This window comes from Scardinius erythrophthalmus, assembly GCF_964197995.2.
Source record: "Scardinius erythrophthalmus genome assembly, chromosome: 2".
NCBI classification, from domain to species: Eukaryota; Metazoa; Chordata; class Actinopteri; order Cypriniformes; family Leuciscidae; genus Scardinius; species Scardinius erythrophthalmus.
The window spans coordinates 40,904,621-40,921,713 of record NC_138222.1 but is presented as its reverse complement, the minus strand read 5'-3'; the positions used below and the strand labels follow the sequence as shown (position 1 = coordinate 40,921,713).

The 17,093-nt window shown below is 37.9% G+C and overlaps 1 protein-coding gene across 7 annotated transcripts in view; it reads left to right on the top strand.

Moving 5' to 3' along the window:
* The window catches only part of fhod1 (formin homology 2 domain containing 1), a 51,499-nt gene that overhangs the window by 15,352 nt on the left and 19,054 nt on the right, over positions 1-17,093 (top strand). For all 7 annotated transcript variants that reach the window (XM_081357044.1, XM_081357042.1, XM_081357041.1 and 4 more), the window contains exons 4-11: positions 11,067-11,134; positions 12,046-12,151; positions 12,494-12,588; positions 13,496-13,607; positions 15,456-15,550; positions 15,653-15,796; positions 16,401-16,590; positions 16,756-16,927. In XM_081357044.1, coding sequence (XP_081213170.1) covers positions 11,067-11,134; positions 12,046-12,151; positions 12,494-12,588; positions 13,496-13,607; positions 15,456-15,550; positions 15,653-15,796; positions 16,401-16,590; positions 16,756-16,927 — 982 coding nt within the window. The remainder of the gene's footprint in view (positions 1-11,066; positions 11,135-12,045; positions 12,152-12,493; positions 12,589-13,495; positions 13,608-15,455; positions 15,551-15,652; positions 15,797-16,400; positions 16,591-16,755; positions 16,928-17,093) is intronic.

Sequence of the window (17,093 nt, the reverse complement as noted above, 5' to 3'; positions counted from 1 at the left end):
CACTTTTCTAGTAATGTCTAGAGAAATGTTTCTTTGTCTTCAAAGTAATGCTTGATCTTTAACAAAACTATGCATATGAATGGGTCTTTAGGTTGCATGTGCTGCTCCTCCAGTGATGTTTTTGAATGATGATTCGCTGAATCACGGCTTGCTTTTCCACTTTTACATAATTCACTTTTTTTTTAAGTGTGAATTTGGCTTTTTTATCACCGTATGTTTTTCATACTCCTCCTGATCTCCAGCAAGTTCTCTCTTTTTCTGTGTCAGAACACTGTGTTCCTTTCCATTCAGTATCAGATGTGTCCTCTGTTGCTCTCTGGTGCAGACATAATTTATGGAAACAAAAAAATAATCTGTTGAGTTACTTCCCGGGTATCTGAAGGAGTGTGTTAAATATTCATTCAGATCTATAACTCCACAGAGGCTCATCAATATCTAATGTGCTCATTGTGGCTCAAATAAGTATTCTGCTCCTTTATTAAACAGACACAAAGATTGTGGGGGTGGGGGGCGAAGACAGCCTTTATCTCCCTCTGTTTTCCTGTTGGTTTAGAAATAAGCTGATGCTGCATCCTGCATCCTGCATATAATAGTCATGTTTGAATCATGAAATACTTCCCTCTAAAGAGGAATTCAAATGTTGTAAGTGGAAAGAAAGAACTAGCACTTTGCACAGGTTCTCACAAAACAATGTAATTCATCATATCCTGTACTCAATCAAGTGTTTTTTTTTGTTTTTTTTGCTGTCTACTAGTAAAAGTTCAAAGCTTTTCTCAGAACCCTCAGCTTTCAGGTTCTTGCCATATTTAAACTTTCTGCAGCTGGATAAATTAAAATATCATATTATTGTATGCCGCACATCAAGTTTTGTCATTTTTAAAGACGGAAGGGATTCAGTTTTGAGCTGGAGAGTACTGTAATGGTCATAGTTTGCGCACTTTTGTACAAATTGTATAACACAATAATTGAATCTGCTTTAGCTTTGGGGTCAGTGGTTCACAACTAGTTAAAAAAAAAAAAAAAACGGGACACACTTTTAAGGTGGCCTAAAGATTAATTACAATGATTTAAAATGGGACTAAATGAGCAATAAAATTGAGCCAAAACAACTAAAAAAAATTATATATTTCTAATTTTAATTCACCATCTCAACTACTGTTTTTTTTTTTTTTTTGGAAAAACGGATTCTCACTGTATTGAAATACCTGGATATTTAAGTGAGATATCTAAACCTCGGAAAGTCATGAAAATTAAGTCTTATAACTCAGTGGGCATTTTATATTGATTATATATATTTTTTTAGTTATGCCATCTTTAATATATTTTATCGAGTAGAAGTTGTGAGTAAATAGTATTTACAAAAACATATTATAAATGTATTCTTAATTCTTATCAATCAAAAAATGGGAAAGTCATAGGGCCTTATTATATTGCTGTGGATAATGGGGATAAAAATAAAAGGTTGGTACTGCTTTAAATAGCCCTTTTTGGATTTCTGGTTTCAGACAAAATATGCAGATATATGTAATACATGCAGTTTGTTTAGTGCTTGAAAAACTGCATGTGTAATATTGAAGCAACAATACATTGCCAAATAATAGATTGTGATGTCCATCCAGATAAAAACAATAATTGGCTTCATGTGCTTTACTTTTAATTTAATTCAAATCGTTCAGAATAATCTCTTTTGATAAAGCTCCTGTATAGCCGTAAGCTCAGAAAAGGGCTGTGGTGTTTTTTAAGTGTTTCCCAAGTAATCGTCTGTAGGAGGAACAGTGTCATTTAAATTGGGCAACAGGAAATGCCATGCTGCAGATAGGTCATCCCTAAGGCCTCAGGCTTCTATTTCTTACTCTGTTTATGTGAGGCTGGTCAGCAGCACATACTGTTCAAATTTTAGCAAAGCCAACCATACGTCCGTCATTAGCATTCATTCTCTAACACCTCTACGGGCCCCTCTCCCTTGCACAGACACGTGAACATGACCCACAGGTCATGTTCATATTCAAGTAAACATTTTATTCAATCACTTCAAGTGCGGTTTCAAACCTTGACATGTACTACATTGTGCCAAAACAGGACAGCTGTGTTTACTTTTAATTTGATGCCACCCTGCACACTCTTAACCCACTTAAATACCTATAAAATCTTGTTTTGTGTGAGCTGGAGAGAGTTAAATATTTAAGCTGTAGATGGAAGTAACTCAGTGACTTCTGTATCTAACTAAACTGTTGTTGGCTGATCTGCTTCAAATCCCTGTGTCTCCATACTGCAGGCTTCCCACAGTCATGGGAAACCTGGAATTATCAGGGACATCCCAGGCCTGGAAAGGTCATGGAAATTAGTTAAATCTTTATGGAATCGACATCTTTTTAGTGCACTTAAAAGGAGTAGTGAACCCCAAAAAGTCAGTGAGGTCCATTTTTGTGCTGGACGCAATGGATATTAAATGGATTAAAAATGGTTGAAACATTCTTTAAAATATCTTTTAAAGAATGAGGACGAATAAATGATTTTTGTCAAAAGGTGTGGGAACCCTGATATCAAAGGCAAACTGAAAGCCTGTCTCTGATTTCTGCATGTGAGCTCCTCTTGTTCAGACTTGTTGGCTCTCATATTGTGTGCTCTGAAAGAAAATTTTATAATCTGGAGCTCTTACAAGTTTCATTGACATCTATTCCAAGTGAACTGACTTCACTGTAGCAGTTCATAAATGGTTATATTTACTTTTTTCAAGACTAGTGTATGTAGTTGTAATTGGATGAGAAAAATAATCTTTTTGGGGGGGGGGGGGTTAAATGTTATTCACCCCCAGACTCTTACACCCCCATTTCCTCCATTGCTCTGAACTGGTTTTCTAAGCATGGCTGGCAATTGTTTGGTCCACCGGGATATGAGGGTGGTTTAGCCGGACTTTAGCCGGAGTCTGTTTATAAAATGTTTCTGTGCAGAGATACAATGCTGTATGCCTGCAAGTACTCCATGTTCCAGATTCATTTTTTTTTCTTTCAGGCTAATCAGAAGCTAATGTGCCAATACATGTACTGTGGGTTACCTAAGTCTGCAAAACTCTGGAACATTTTTCCATGATACTGCAAATCCAATTTTAGCTCCCCATCTCTTTTTCCCCCCTCTGTTTATGACCATTAAAGCTTGATCTCTCTCTGTGACATATTTTCTTGCCTTGTGTTCCTCATCCTATTGATAGACTCTATCTAAAGCATCACACTCACCCTTGAAGCATTTCACATTACTGCGTTGGCATCTCTCTGGGGACTCCTCATACCCTTGGTGACTCATTTAGATCACAAGCTTCATACCTAGTGAAATTCTTCCATAATACTGGTGTCATGATATTTTTTTGCGAGCCGGTGCTGGTGTCAAATCTGGACCAGGATTTGGCCGGAGTCCGGTGAATGTACTATGAGTCATTAGCCCAGGAAATCCTGCATCTGTGTATGTCAGAGTTTACATGTATTTGTCCAATGGTACCAGAGATTTCCCAAACGTTTTGTCAGTGCTCTTTGACCTAAAATATTTACCCCGTGAGATTTTAAGTTAATATTTAATTTAATATCCCATTCACATGTTTAGTTTTCTAATGTTGGTTCATGGTTATATGACAAGCAAGTAAAATATTTAATCTTTTGTATTTTTAATTTTGTTTTTATTTAAAAATGATTTATTCATTTAAATTGTACATTTTTATGATGTAATTACTAGCTTTTTATCAAGTCACAAACCCAAGTTTTTGGAATCCCTGATCTATGAATATTGAATATTTCACAATATTTATTCGTTTCTTTGTTTGATTTGTTGGTTGGTTGGTTGGTTTGAATAATTGACTTAAGATAACGTGAAACGATGTGAATTTACAACTGTTAATATGGTTTTGAGGGAGATCTCCTAAATTGTCATGGAGCTACAATTTTCCTCCATCACATCTTTCAAAACAGTGTTTTTGCAGAAAGAGTCTTTCTATTGTATGCAGATTTTGACTTGTGTGAAACTTCAGAACATCCACCTCAGGCTAGCACGTTTATGCAAATGTAGAGAGTTTGTAGAGTGATGTAGAGATGTGCATATCATGCATTTCCATTTAGACAGTATGGATACTCAGCAAGTATGTATAATTCACGGTTTTGTGGATATTTCAACGAATGTTTATCTTTGTTTGTGAAAAATGAATTGTAGATGTTAGGTAGCAAAACACCAAGATAAAAGGTTAGATTGTCAGGGAAACTGCCTAAAGCTGAAGCAAGTCGCTTTGGATAAAATGTCTGCCAAATGCATAAATGAATGTAAATGTAAACTATTATGTTTGCATGCTAAGTAAAGCCTGCAAACATGGAACCAATAAGCAAATCATGTCAAATTGAAAAACATTTAACAGTGTTTAAGCTTATCTTCAGTCAGTATAAGGATATTTGTGCCTTTTCTTTCCACCCTCTCGCTTTGTGTAAGGTGCCAGGCACACTTGGCTGTTGTCACAAGTTCATTAAGGGGGTCAATCCTTATCACCAACTTAATGTATTGGCAGCAGTGACAGAATTATTTCATGCTGTGGTGCTCTTGGCTCAACATTCACAGCAGCCCTTTGACCAAATAAGTTCTGTAAATAGGGCTTTTTATTAGTGGAACATGTGCCGTGTTATTTTAAAGAGATGAGAACATTATGGACACAACGAAATATTTAGTCCCCAGACTATCCCTCTCTATATATATACTAGTTAGTGGTTACACTCATGACCTTTCTTGTGTGTTTTTATGTCTGATCACACCTGGCGTCAGTTTTAAGTCATTAGCGTTTCATCCACTGGATTTAGGGCATGCACGTTGTTGCTCTTATAACAGAGGCCAAGATCCCTACTGCAATAAGTGGGGTTTGAAGTCACAGAAGGCAGTGAGTGATAAAGATCTGTTCATGTGAACTTAAGTGGACACAGATACCCAACAACAGCACAGTTCTTTGGCTGGTGGACAAAGAGGGCAATGCGCAAAATACTTATTTACAGAGCTCTAAGCTTAACACATGATGTTGATAATGTGACGGTTGAATCAGCTGGGTAAAAGTCTATCATTTAGCATACCAGTCACATTTTAATAATAGTAAACTTTCCCAGTTTAGGAATCATTGTAATAGTCAGGGATCAGTAACTATTAAGCACTAAATTTTAAAGTTTAATGAATTTAGGTTGTACTGTAGCAGATGTCTCTTGTTAAACTAAGCATAATTTGCTTTTGTGGTCTTATTTACTGGTGATGATGTCTTGAACATGGTCGTAGATTCTGGGAATAATTTAGATTACTCTTTTTGGCAATGTGCTCTGTATATGCATGTTTTCTACTGATGCAGATCAGAAAAGAGAAAGAGTGTTTTTCTAGTTTGCCCTTATAAGGCTGTACAGGTTCTGTATCAGACTGCGATCAGGTAACCAAAAGCTATTAAGGGTACGTTTACACAACATTGGATGTGCTAAAAACTGATCACAGATGACAACATTATCAAAACGATCCCTGTTCACACGGATCTGTGAAAACGACTAAAAACGCTGCATTATGCATGTCAGACAAGTAGTTGGTGCTGTCACTTTGGAAAGTACTGTAAGACTACGCTCACATACGCATTCTTTTATTACAGACTTTTTGTCTTCTGGGTAAATTTCATCTTCACAAAGCCAGAACGCTGTAATCCCATTTTTAGAATGTTCTCCTTTTGATATAAAGTCCCTTCTTAATTCCTTTAAGAAAATGTCAAATTCTTTGAACACAAAGTCTTCAAAAACATATCATTCTTGAATCTTTTGTAAGGAACCTTTAATTTTTCGTGAAGACAGAATGTTATATCGTGTTGATTTTGTGTAATTCTTATAATCACTTGTGATGTCCGTATGCCCCCCCCCCCAAACTAAACACGTAATACATGATGTCACCGTTTTCACAGATTCACGTTTTTGTAGTTTACACAGAGATTTCAAAAACTTGCACTTTGATACCCGGTTTCAAAAGTTAGCGTTTTCAGGCCACCAAAACGCTGTAGTCGAGAGTAAATTAACGACTTTTTTAGTTGAAAACAGCATCATGTAAACAGCCCTAAATGTCTAACCTACGACCTTTTGTTGTGGCACTGCTAAAAAGGGACTCTTAATTGGTCTTCACGGGCTCATTAAACTCTCCATTGGAAACCTTCACCCCTGTCATTTTTTTAGTCAAAGTGCATTTCTTTTGTCCATTATTTTGTCCGAAGTTTATTTGGTTAACTGCAGTCAGGATGGCATGTGTAAACCGGTCAAACAGAGAGATTCTGTACTGCCATTGTTTTGACCTGCAGTGTTAACCTTTGACCTGGCCTGGGATGGAAGCCTTTTCAGATGTTCAGGTTTAGTTTACACTCCCACTGATGTTATAAAACATAATCTTCACGGCAACTAAGACTGAATATGTAGCATCTTTGTGTCTGTTGCTTGAAAAACATCCTATTTGGATGCCTACATCACTTTCTATTCTGGAATAGAGCAGTATAAGGAACCACCGCTCACAGCATATCAACTTTCAGAGGAGCAGGCCCTGAGAAAACATATGAATGGGGGTTAACTGAGGTAGAAGATTATTTCCATAGTCTTGCAAGACTGCCACTGAGAATAGCACTGGTGTGTTTGGCAAGAAATGCTGCAGTGGTTTGTCTTCATTCAAATGTCAAGCCTTCAGTAACCTGTTGGGAACATTTTGTTATGATACATTCACATTATTGAGGTTGATCTTCGTGTTTAACAAGTGCTTAGCCTGATTTGAAAAGATAATTAGTATAGCAAAACTAGAATGCTGAAGAAGGCGCTTATGTGGAAGCCAACGTGGTCCATATGATGTATTGTATTTACATGAAGCACTGCACTCCCTATCTGATTGTTTTCCTCTGATTGCCCAATCGAGGGAACCAAAACGTGCATGCTTGTTTAGAAGTGTTTATGTAATATGGTGGTTTTTATTTTTGGAAAAATAAGTCTCTTATGCTCACCAAGGCTGCATTTATGTTGATCAAAATACAGTAAAAACAGTAATATTTACAAATAACTCATTTCTTTAAAAAAAAAAATTAATATATTCCTGTGATGGCAAAAACAGTCTTCAGTGTCACATGATCCTTCAGAAATCATTCTAATAAGTTGAATTGGTGCTCAAAAAAATTCTTATCAGTGTTGAAAACAGTTGTGCTACTTTTTTTTTTAAGGATTCATTCTTTATGAATATAAAGTTCAAAAGAACAGAATTTATTTTAAATGTAAATCTTTTGTTACATTTATACATTTCTTTACTGTTTACATTTGATCAATCAATGTGTCCTTGCTCAAGTATTAATTTCTTAAATCATACTGACCTCAAACTTTTGAATGGTACACATTTTATTTGCAAATGTTCTATTTTGTTGAACTTTATTTGTTAGGAAAAACGTGCTGAAAATGGTTACTTGCTCTTCTAAAATACTAAGGCAATTTTTACAAGGAATTTTCATTGTAAAATAAAGTAGGAAAAAATGAAAAACCTCTTTTGCTTTTATCTGGCCTCGATTTCCAGCTGATTGGACCATTATTGAGGATCTAATATTGAGGTGACGTGCAGCATTAGTGCTTTCAGTGTAGACACTGGCCCTGTCCCAAATGGCACACTTATGTGCTTTCAGTCTTGTGGACTTGCAATGGCTGCTGCGTGCGCGTGTCCGTTAAGTCCATGAGACTGTAGGGTTTCCCAGGGTGCCGAGTCTGCCGACAGTCAAAGTGGCATTATGTAATGAAAGTGCGGACTTGTAGAAAGACCGCGAGTGTTTAGGGTGCCATTTGGGACAGGGCCACTGTGAATGATGATCAATTTATGTCATTGTCTTTGTGAATGTCTGATCCCACTGGCCTAAATTAGTAGTGCTCTGTGTTTTCAGGCTGTTGTGATGTCTGTTGTCTTCCCTTGTCACTCTTCCCACGTTTCCGTTTCCGGCCCATAATGGCTTCCTGTGCTGAAACCCTCATACAATGGGCTTGACTCCTGGAGCAACCTTTGTCACAGTGCTGCAGGACAGCCTGACTAATACAACATGTCTGGAGGAATTCTTCCCATAATGCTGATCTCATATCTTTGACTCAGGGTAAACTGAAAGGATGGCCTTTAACAGTTATTGTATTGATATGTTGGGCTGTATGGGTATCACTGTAATATCTTTATCCCCTGTCTAAATGGTGTTCTTGACCTGAGTCTGCTGTGTGAAGATCAGTTTTACTAAACCACTACATTTTTTGTCTTAAAGTTTAACGTTAGAGACATTGCAAATATCTTGTTCTTGTCTTGAGTTGGGGCAGTCGTGTTAATGCAGAAACAGAGGCCTTGAGAGAATAATCTCATTCAGTGTGACATGAAGAATGTGCCAAGTCACAGTTTCTCTCAAGGATTCTGTGTCCTCTGTCATATTTGGTTTTGTCACTCGCTTATCCTCAGACGAACCTAGAATGATCCGTCCGATTGCTGAACTTAAATATACGAGCTTGATAGAAATGATCATTCTAGAAGAAAATTTCAGATGGCACTTAGAGGCTTTTGCATCTGAACTCTCAAAACTCTGTTTTGGACTTCCCCCTCAGTGATGTTTCATGATGTGATCTTATAGGTTTAACAGTAGTTGTTTGCTTTGTTCTCTGTTGGTTTACCCTGCATGTAAGAGCATCAGAGGAACACACAGATCTTTTGGTGGTATGTTTGTGTCATTTTATTTTCAGAATATCCCTGTTTTATATATTTCTTAATATTTTGCCCATCTACCCTCACTCTCTCAAGAACACAACTGTGGGAATCTACTGTGATATTCAGCCTCATTTATGTACAGTTTTAGACTGGGAAGTTTATGGTACCCCATTTGCTGACAGCGAAAATTTTTTGGCAGATCTATTACCCTGTATAATAAGAGGTTGAAAATAGTTTATTGAAAGGATATATGCTTGCATGTGAAGAATGTGCAAAGTATATGTTTTTCTTAGTGAGATGTTGAGAGAATATGTGTGCCACAATTTCTCCGTAAAACCATGCTTTCTTCTCTTTTGTGTGTGTGTGGCATATGACTTCCTGGCTGCTTGTTGTGACATCCATCCAAGTAGCAGCATCACATTTACACGTGTTCTTCATAAATGCAATATATAAGTGAACAGTTTGTGTTGTGTGAGCAGGTGTGTGTTTGGAGACCATCTGTAATGTCTGTGTTCTTTTGACACTGAACTGTGTGTGTGACGTTATCAGTAGCAAGCAGCTGTCAGCGACGGACTGCATCATTCTCCATGCTGTCATGGACTTTACCAGCTCAGATGCCTGGCTCAGCGCACACACACACACACACACACAGACACAGAGACACAGACACAGAGACACACACACAGAGACACACACACAGAGACACACACACACACACACACACACACACACACACACACACACACACACACACACACACACACACACACACACACACACACACACACACACACACACAGGGATAGTAACTACAACAGAACACATCATAGTGACAGACTTTTGGTCTTTTCGTTGTCAAAACAGATCCTCAAAACATTATTCGAAACCCATGCTTTTGCTAAAAGCCAGAAGCTCTTCATCTGACGTGCTTCATGACATTACATCAAAGGTTCAAGTGGCCAGTAATATTTTATTCTCGTGGGACATTAACTTGGGCACAAAATGTACAAATATTCACTGTTCATGACCAGTCTGTGAATCAAAATGGTATCAATGTTCTCTTGAAACCCCTTTTCATGGCTATACCAGGCATCTGCCAAGTTGAGAGTTTTATACGTTTAATATGAATTTAAAGCTGCTTTACACAAAATAGAGCCGCAAGACACTGTTTGTTTGCTGAGTCTTGGACCCTTTTTGAACTGGGAGTTTCAAAAGTTGTGCTGCTTTAGAAAATATCACAAACACTTGTTTACAAATGATGCTATTCCCAGGCATTGAGGAATGACTGTTTATAAAGCGTGTCTGCAAATTTTCCAAATGATTAATTGGTGTAGATGGTGAATCAGCAGGTCAAGTTATGAAAGGCTGTTTGTAGCATGCGTTGTTTGCTGTTGAGGAAGATCATGTGTCTGCTGTGCCAATTTCTTTCAGTTCTCACATGCTAACCAGCTGGATATAAAAACTCTAAAAATTGAATTCCACCTTTCCACCTTTTTGATGGACAAGTTAACCCACATAACGAATTGCTTATGAAGCTGGGTGGAAAAATGTAGAAGGCAAAAGATGACAGCTTTTAAAGAAAATTAATTATAAAATTGTTTTTGATTTACTTTACATTCCCTTCTATTTGTGATATTTCACCATTTTGATTACTATACTTTTGCTTCAAAATGTGTAAAATAGTAATAATAAAGAATGAGTTGGTGTGTCAGGGAGTGGACAACAATTTTAAATGCTTATCAAGAAGGCAAACGTTCAGAGTGTTTAATTGTTTTAGTTGAATGTCTATTTTTGTGTCATGACTAACCTGTCAATCCAGTGATATTGTTGTGAAAGGCATTTATATGAATGTCTGGAATGACTGTTTACAGGCAGTCAGGGACACCACCTCTCATTTCCTCCTAAATTCCTCAAAATGATAAGCTAGTGAGAGAATTCCTAAGATCTGATGCTTAATGACTAGATATAATGACAGACTAGATGAGGTAAGTGCCAGCTGTTGACACTAATGCCTCAGTCATCCTGTAGACTTTAATCTTTACGTCAGTAGGTAGGCTAAATTAAGTGCAGTAGGTGGCCATTTCCATTTCCTTGATGAGATATGTGTTAAAGTGCTAAAGTGCCTCTTAGGTACAGGTAGTTGCCTTTGTTGATTTACTTATATTCATATTCTCTCTCTCTCTCTCTCTCTCTCTCTCTCTCTCTCTCTCTCTCTCTCTCTCTCTCTCTCTCTCTCTCTCTCTCTCTCTCTCTCTCTCTCTCTCTCTCTCTCTCTCTCTCTCTCTCTCTCTCTCTCTCTCTCTCTCTCTCTCTCTCTCTCTCTCTCTCTCTCTCTCTCTCAGAGAAGTTGTATAACTCCCATGGCCCTGAGCTCCGGCGGTCCTTGTTTTCTTTAAAGCAACTCTTCCAGGTGAGATCATGAAACATACACACGACGAGAGAAAAAGGGATGTGAATGAGTTGGATTAGGCTTGGACAGACTAAAAGAGAGAACTGAATAACTTGATCTCATCCACATATATGTATTAAAGTGGACAATGCGTGATCACTTCCACCTTTATCTGAAGGTGTGAGAAAACTGAGTAGAAAATATAATCCTGAGGAAGTATCCCATTACAGGACGACGCAGTATATTAATACAATCCACCTTAACGTTTAATAGGTTACAGAAGCTTTAAACACATTTAGTGTATTTTTTTTAAATATAATATACTAAATGATATGTTTACTTTGGAGGCAGTCATATTTAAACACATTTGCCCGTGTGACGCCACAAGTCCCCCCCATATCCAAACGAGCCATTTTTGGAGTTTTGTTAAATAAAATCTTTGTTTATAATTAGGGCAACGTTTTAAGAAATGAAATTTGCAGGATTTTTTAAGGGTACAAAGACATTTTTATGTCAAAAGATCAAGGCAAATTTGATTTCTCATGTGATGACCCCTTTAACAATACCACAAAGTACTTATAAAGGGCATCTAATGATTAAATGTAATTTGAGAGCATTCTGTCCTCTTTATTATTAGTTATGCAGTTTATAACCTTTAAACACATGATCATGATTGTAAACAGTCAAACATACCATTGCAAACATAAATGCATCTCTTTTCATCCCCAAGGTTACATTTTATTTGATCGAAAATACAGTAAAACATTAACATTGTGAAATATTATGTAAATATTATCACATTAATGCATCCTTGCTAAATAAAATGATTAATTTTGTTTAAAAAAATCTTACTGATCCCACACTTTTTGAATGGTTAGTGTATATCATAGTTGTACACAGAAGCAGATTTAATTCTGTTTTATATTGCACAGGATGATAAGGACTTGGTTCCAGAGTTTGTGCTCTCCGAGGGTCTGACATGTTTCATTAAAGTGGGTGCTGAGGCAGATCATAACTACCAGAACTACATCCTCAGAGGTTTGTTCTCATATTACCATTGCTACAAAATACTTCATGCATGTCTGATTAAAAATGTTAGCTGGGTTATTGATGGTTCTGTCACTAGATGTGTGTATGTATTACGGTCCAAAGAAGCAGCCTATTGCAGAATATGTATTGTATTTATTATGCTTGTACACCACGCATCTTGCATGAAGACTTCAAATAGCACAAAGGACGTTTTGGCTAAATAGGCCATCTGTTACAGGAAGTTTATTCTGGCTGGAATTAGACCAGCAAACAGGAAAGCTTTAGGACAAATCACTAGATCCTTAAGGGCATGCCGGCGCTGTATGCTAAAATCTGCTGTCCTGTTCCCAGCTCTCAGTCAGATCATGCTGTTTGTGGATGGAATGAACGGTGTTGTAAACCACAACGAGACGGTACAGTGGCTGTACACATTGAGTGGCAGCCTGGTGAGTGATGGCAACACAAACATGCACACCACAGCATCTGTAAATAGATACTGACCACAATACCGTATTAGTTACATTAGGGCTTCATGCATATGAATGCATCTTGACTCTTTAATACCACAACATGTCAGTCAATTAATAATCAATAGATTAATGTGCAGATGTTGATGATAATCATTTAATTCCTGATCATTTTATTACTTATTGAGCAGATGCTTATCTGCTAAATGATCCAACACAAATTACAAATACATTTCTATAGCTCAAACAGTGCAGCAGTACAACAAGCTCATGGGTTTGTTTCCTTGTTGCTTTGAGTCTTCCAAATGCGTAAACAAAAAAGGAATGCACAACAGTCAATTCATCCTAAGGCAATGTAATAATAGCAAAAAATATAAGGTTGGCCAAAAACCTACAAGCTAGTGCAGAGATGTAGGTGTGAATCTGGACCAAAATCAAGTTATTCAATCTTCACTTCACTTCACTTCCCAATTTCAGGTTTAGGCATGTTTAGAGTTTCCATCATTAAAGTTAAAAAATATTTATGCATAGTTTTGGAAGTTTCTTAATGTAAAGTTAGTGTGAATCTGTTGACATGAAATTTGTACACTCCTGTTTACCGTAATGGATTCAGTCATCTTGAGCATCAGTTTGAGGTTATGTCCTTCTACGTGATATCAAAGAGGAAGTGAAAATGAGATGAGAACAACTGAGTAATCTTGTAACTATCAGAAATAAAGCCTGAAACAGACTTTAATCGATTAATGTTAGAGATGCAGATTTATTTCATGCTTACACACTATTGTGCGCAGTACTTGGTTGCATTAAACAGATTGATGTTTGATACTGCCATCTTCTGTATGAGGACTGTAAGTGCTGCCTGTTTATAGCCTCTCTGTCTCTTTAGTCTCGGCTGGTTGTGAAGACTGCTCTGAAGTTGCTGATAGTGTTTGTGGAATACACTGAGTCCAACAGTCCACTCCTCATTCAAGCTGTCAACATTGTGGATGGAAAGAGAGGTTAAACATTTAAATCTTCTCTCATAATACTGATTCTCTGAATCCATCATGGGCCGTTAAATCCTTTTTCATGTGTGTTATCAGACTTTTTTTCTTTCTTTTTATTTTGCTGCTGGCCAAACTTGCAGTAGCAGATTTTACCCTGCCCTGCTAACGTTTTCACTGGCTTTGTATTTCAGTAGGTGACTGAAAAAAATCATTAGACATTTAAGTTTCTTTAGAAAAAAAAACCCTTTAATAATTAACAATAATAACAACGAATTAATAATTCACTTCATAACAACTATAATTTCATATACATCCTTTCGTGGGAAAACAAAGTCACATAGTACAAAACCATTTTCAGAGTTTTTTTTTTTTTTTTTTTTTAGCCAATTTCAACTTAAACTTCCAAGACTATCTCAAGACATTTTTGTTTTGCAAAGTCCTCATCTGTGTCACCAGATAGATAATTCAACATACACTGCTCAAAAAAATAAAGGGAACACTTAAACAACACAATGCAACTCCAAGTCAATCACACTTATTTGAAATCAAACTGTCTACTTAGGAAGCAACACTGATTGACAATCAATTTCAAATGCTGTTGTGCAAATGGAATAGACAACAGGTGGACATTATAGGCAATTAGCAAGAAACCCCCAATAAAGGAGTGGTTCTGCAGGTGGTGACCACAGACTACTTCTCAGTTCCTATGCTTCCTGGCTGATGTTTTGGTCACTTTTGAATGCTGGTGGTGCTTTCACTCTAGTGGTAGCATGAGACGGAGTCTACAACCCACACAAGTGGCTCAGGTAGTGCAGCTCATCCAGGATGGCACATCAATGCGAGCTGTGGCTAGAAGGTTTGCTGTGTCTGTCAGCGTAGTGTCCAGAGCATGGAGGCGCTACCAGGAGACAGGCCAGTACATCAGGAGACGTGGAGGAGGCCGTAGGAGGGCAACAACCCAGCAGCAGGACCGCTACCTCCGCCTTTGTGCAAGGAGGAGCAGGAGGAGCACTGCCAGAGCCCTGCAAAATGACCTCCAGCAGGCCACAAATGTGCATGTGTCTGCTCAAACGGTCAGAAACAGACTCCATGAGGGTGGTATGAGGGCCCAACGTCCACAGGTGGGGGTTGTGCTTACAGCCCAACACCGTGCAGGACGTTTGGCATTTGCCAGAGAACACCAAGATTGGCAAAATCGCCACTGGGGCCCTGTGCTCTTCACAGATGTTGCAGGCAGCAGAACGTTCTCCATGGCGTCTCCAGACTCTGTCACGTCTGTCACATGTGATCAGTGTGAACCTGCTTTCATCTGTGAAGAGCACAGGGCGCCAGTGGCGAATTTCACAAAAGCACCGCCAGCATTCAAAAGTGACCAAAACATCAGCCAGGAAGCATAGGAACTGAGAAGTGGTCTGTGGTCACCACCGCCAAAACCACTCCTTTATTGGGGGTGTCTTGCTAATTGCTTATAATGTCCACCTGTTGTCTATTCCATTTGCACAACAGCATTTGAAATTGATTGTCAATCAGTGTTGCTTCCTAAGTGGACAGTTTGATTTCACATAAGTGTGATTGACTTGGAGTTGCATTGTGTTGTTTAAGTGTTCCCTTTATTTTGAGCAGTGTATTTTGGTCCACATAATTTTTTCAATGTATCAGAAAAATACAGATGTTTTTGTTTGTGAGGCAAAAAGTAAGATGTAATGAATATAGGAAGACCACAATACTGGCCTGTTTGATTCTGTCAGCTTGCTGAAATGCTCTCACATTGTCCCTTGGCCATCCTTATTGCTGAACCATTATTACTATTTTGAGATAAACTACAGTGTAATATATAATGGCATAATTTGTCTCTTTCAGATGTGAAACCTTGGACGTACCTAACAGATATCCTGTCTGCGAAGAATGGATCAGACACAGAGCTGCTCATCTACACCATGACCCTCATCAACAAAGTACTACAACATGGATATACTTATATATATCAATCTACATCAGCAGTTACCAATGCTGCACCTCAATGCTCTTGATGTGAATGTATTAATCTGTCCTCTCAGACTCTGGCAGCGCTTCCAGATCAGGACTCATTTTATGATGTGACGGACTGTTTGGAGCAGCAAGGAATGGAAGGCATCATCCAGAAACACATGGCTAGCAGTGGCACAGAGGGTGACCTTAAACAGCAGTTCACCATTTATGAAGTAAACTCTCAATGCACCTCATACGCTTCATATGGAGTCTGTCAACCTTTCTCAGACATATACACTACTATTCTTTTTTTTTTTTTTTAAGAGAAAATATTTTTTATTCAGCAAGGAGACATTAAAATGATCAAAAGTGACAGTAAAGTATAATGTTACAAAATAATTCCATTTCAAATGAATGTTGTTCTTTTGAACTTTCTATTCATCAAAGATTCCTAAAAATAACTATTATGGTTACCAGCACAACTGTGTTCAACACTAATATTAATAAGAAATGTTTCTTGAGCAGCAAATCATCATATTAGAATGATTTCTGAAGGATCATGTGACACTGAAGACTGAAATCATAATGATGCTGTAAATTCAGCTTTGACATCACAGGAATAAATAATATTTTAAAAGTTATTAAAATAAAAAAGTTATTTTAAATTGTAATTCTATTGCACAATATTTCCGTTATTACTGTATTTTGATCATCAATGCTGTCTTGGTGAGCATAAGAGACTTCTTTCAAAAACGTAAAAAAATCTCACCCAAACTTTTGATCGAGATTGTAATTCTAAAATTACTGAATGTTTTCTGTGTTTTGTGTATTTTGTAGAATGCCCTCAGGAATGAAGATGACGAGATGGATGACGCAACACCTAACATCCGTAGAGACAGAAGGAAACTGACCCCCAGCGAGCAGGAGGGCAGGAGGAGCCGGCGGTCATCTTCTCACAGTCTTCCAGATAATTCCTTTCGACCCGCTTCCCCAACCGTATCCGTTTCTTCTAATAGCCCTACACTAGGTATCTTCAATTCAGTCTCTCTCTCCGTCCCCGTTCTTGTACCTTCTGCTGTTCACTGAAGGTGTTTGGCTTGTTTCACACATCCAGTGTCTGTACATCACTGTTTCAGATCCTATATTAACAGATTAGAGCATTAACACTTCACTTGCATTATCTGTGTTTCAGAGGTGATGCGCACAGCCTCCCCTCTGCAGTCAGATTCCTCTAATTCTCCTGTTCCTGGCAGTCCTGTGTTGACCAGCCCCTCTTCTACAACATCTGGCTCCCCAACTCCACCCCTCGCTCAGGTGACTAACGGAGCCGAGACTGTCGCCACCTCTGAGCAGGAAAATAACTTGTGAGTATTAACAGTGTGATGGGTTTTTATGCATTATTACACATTCATAAACAAATCATAATATATTTTGTTATACAACACCTTTCAGTAACCAAAAGAGAAAAACAACAGTAAATATGCTCCCAGTGCATTATAATGTTTTTCCACTTTGGGGTAGTATAAGCTA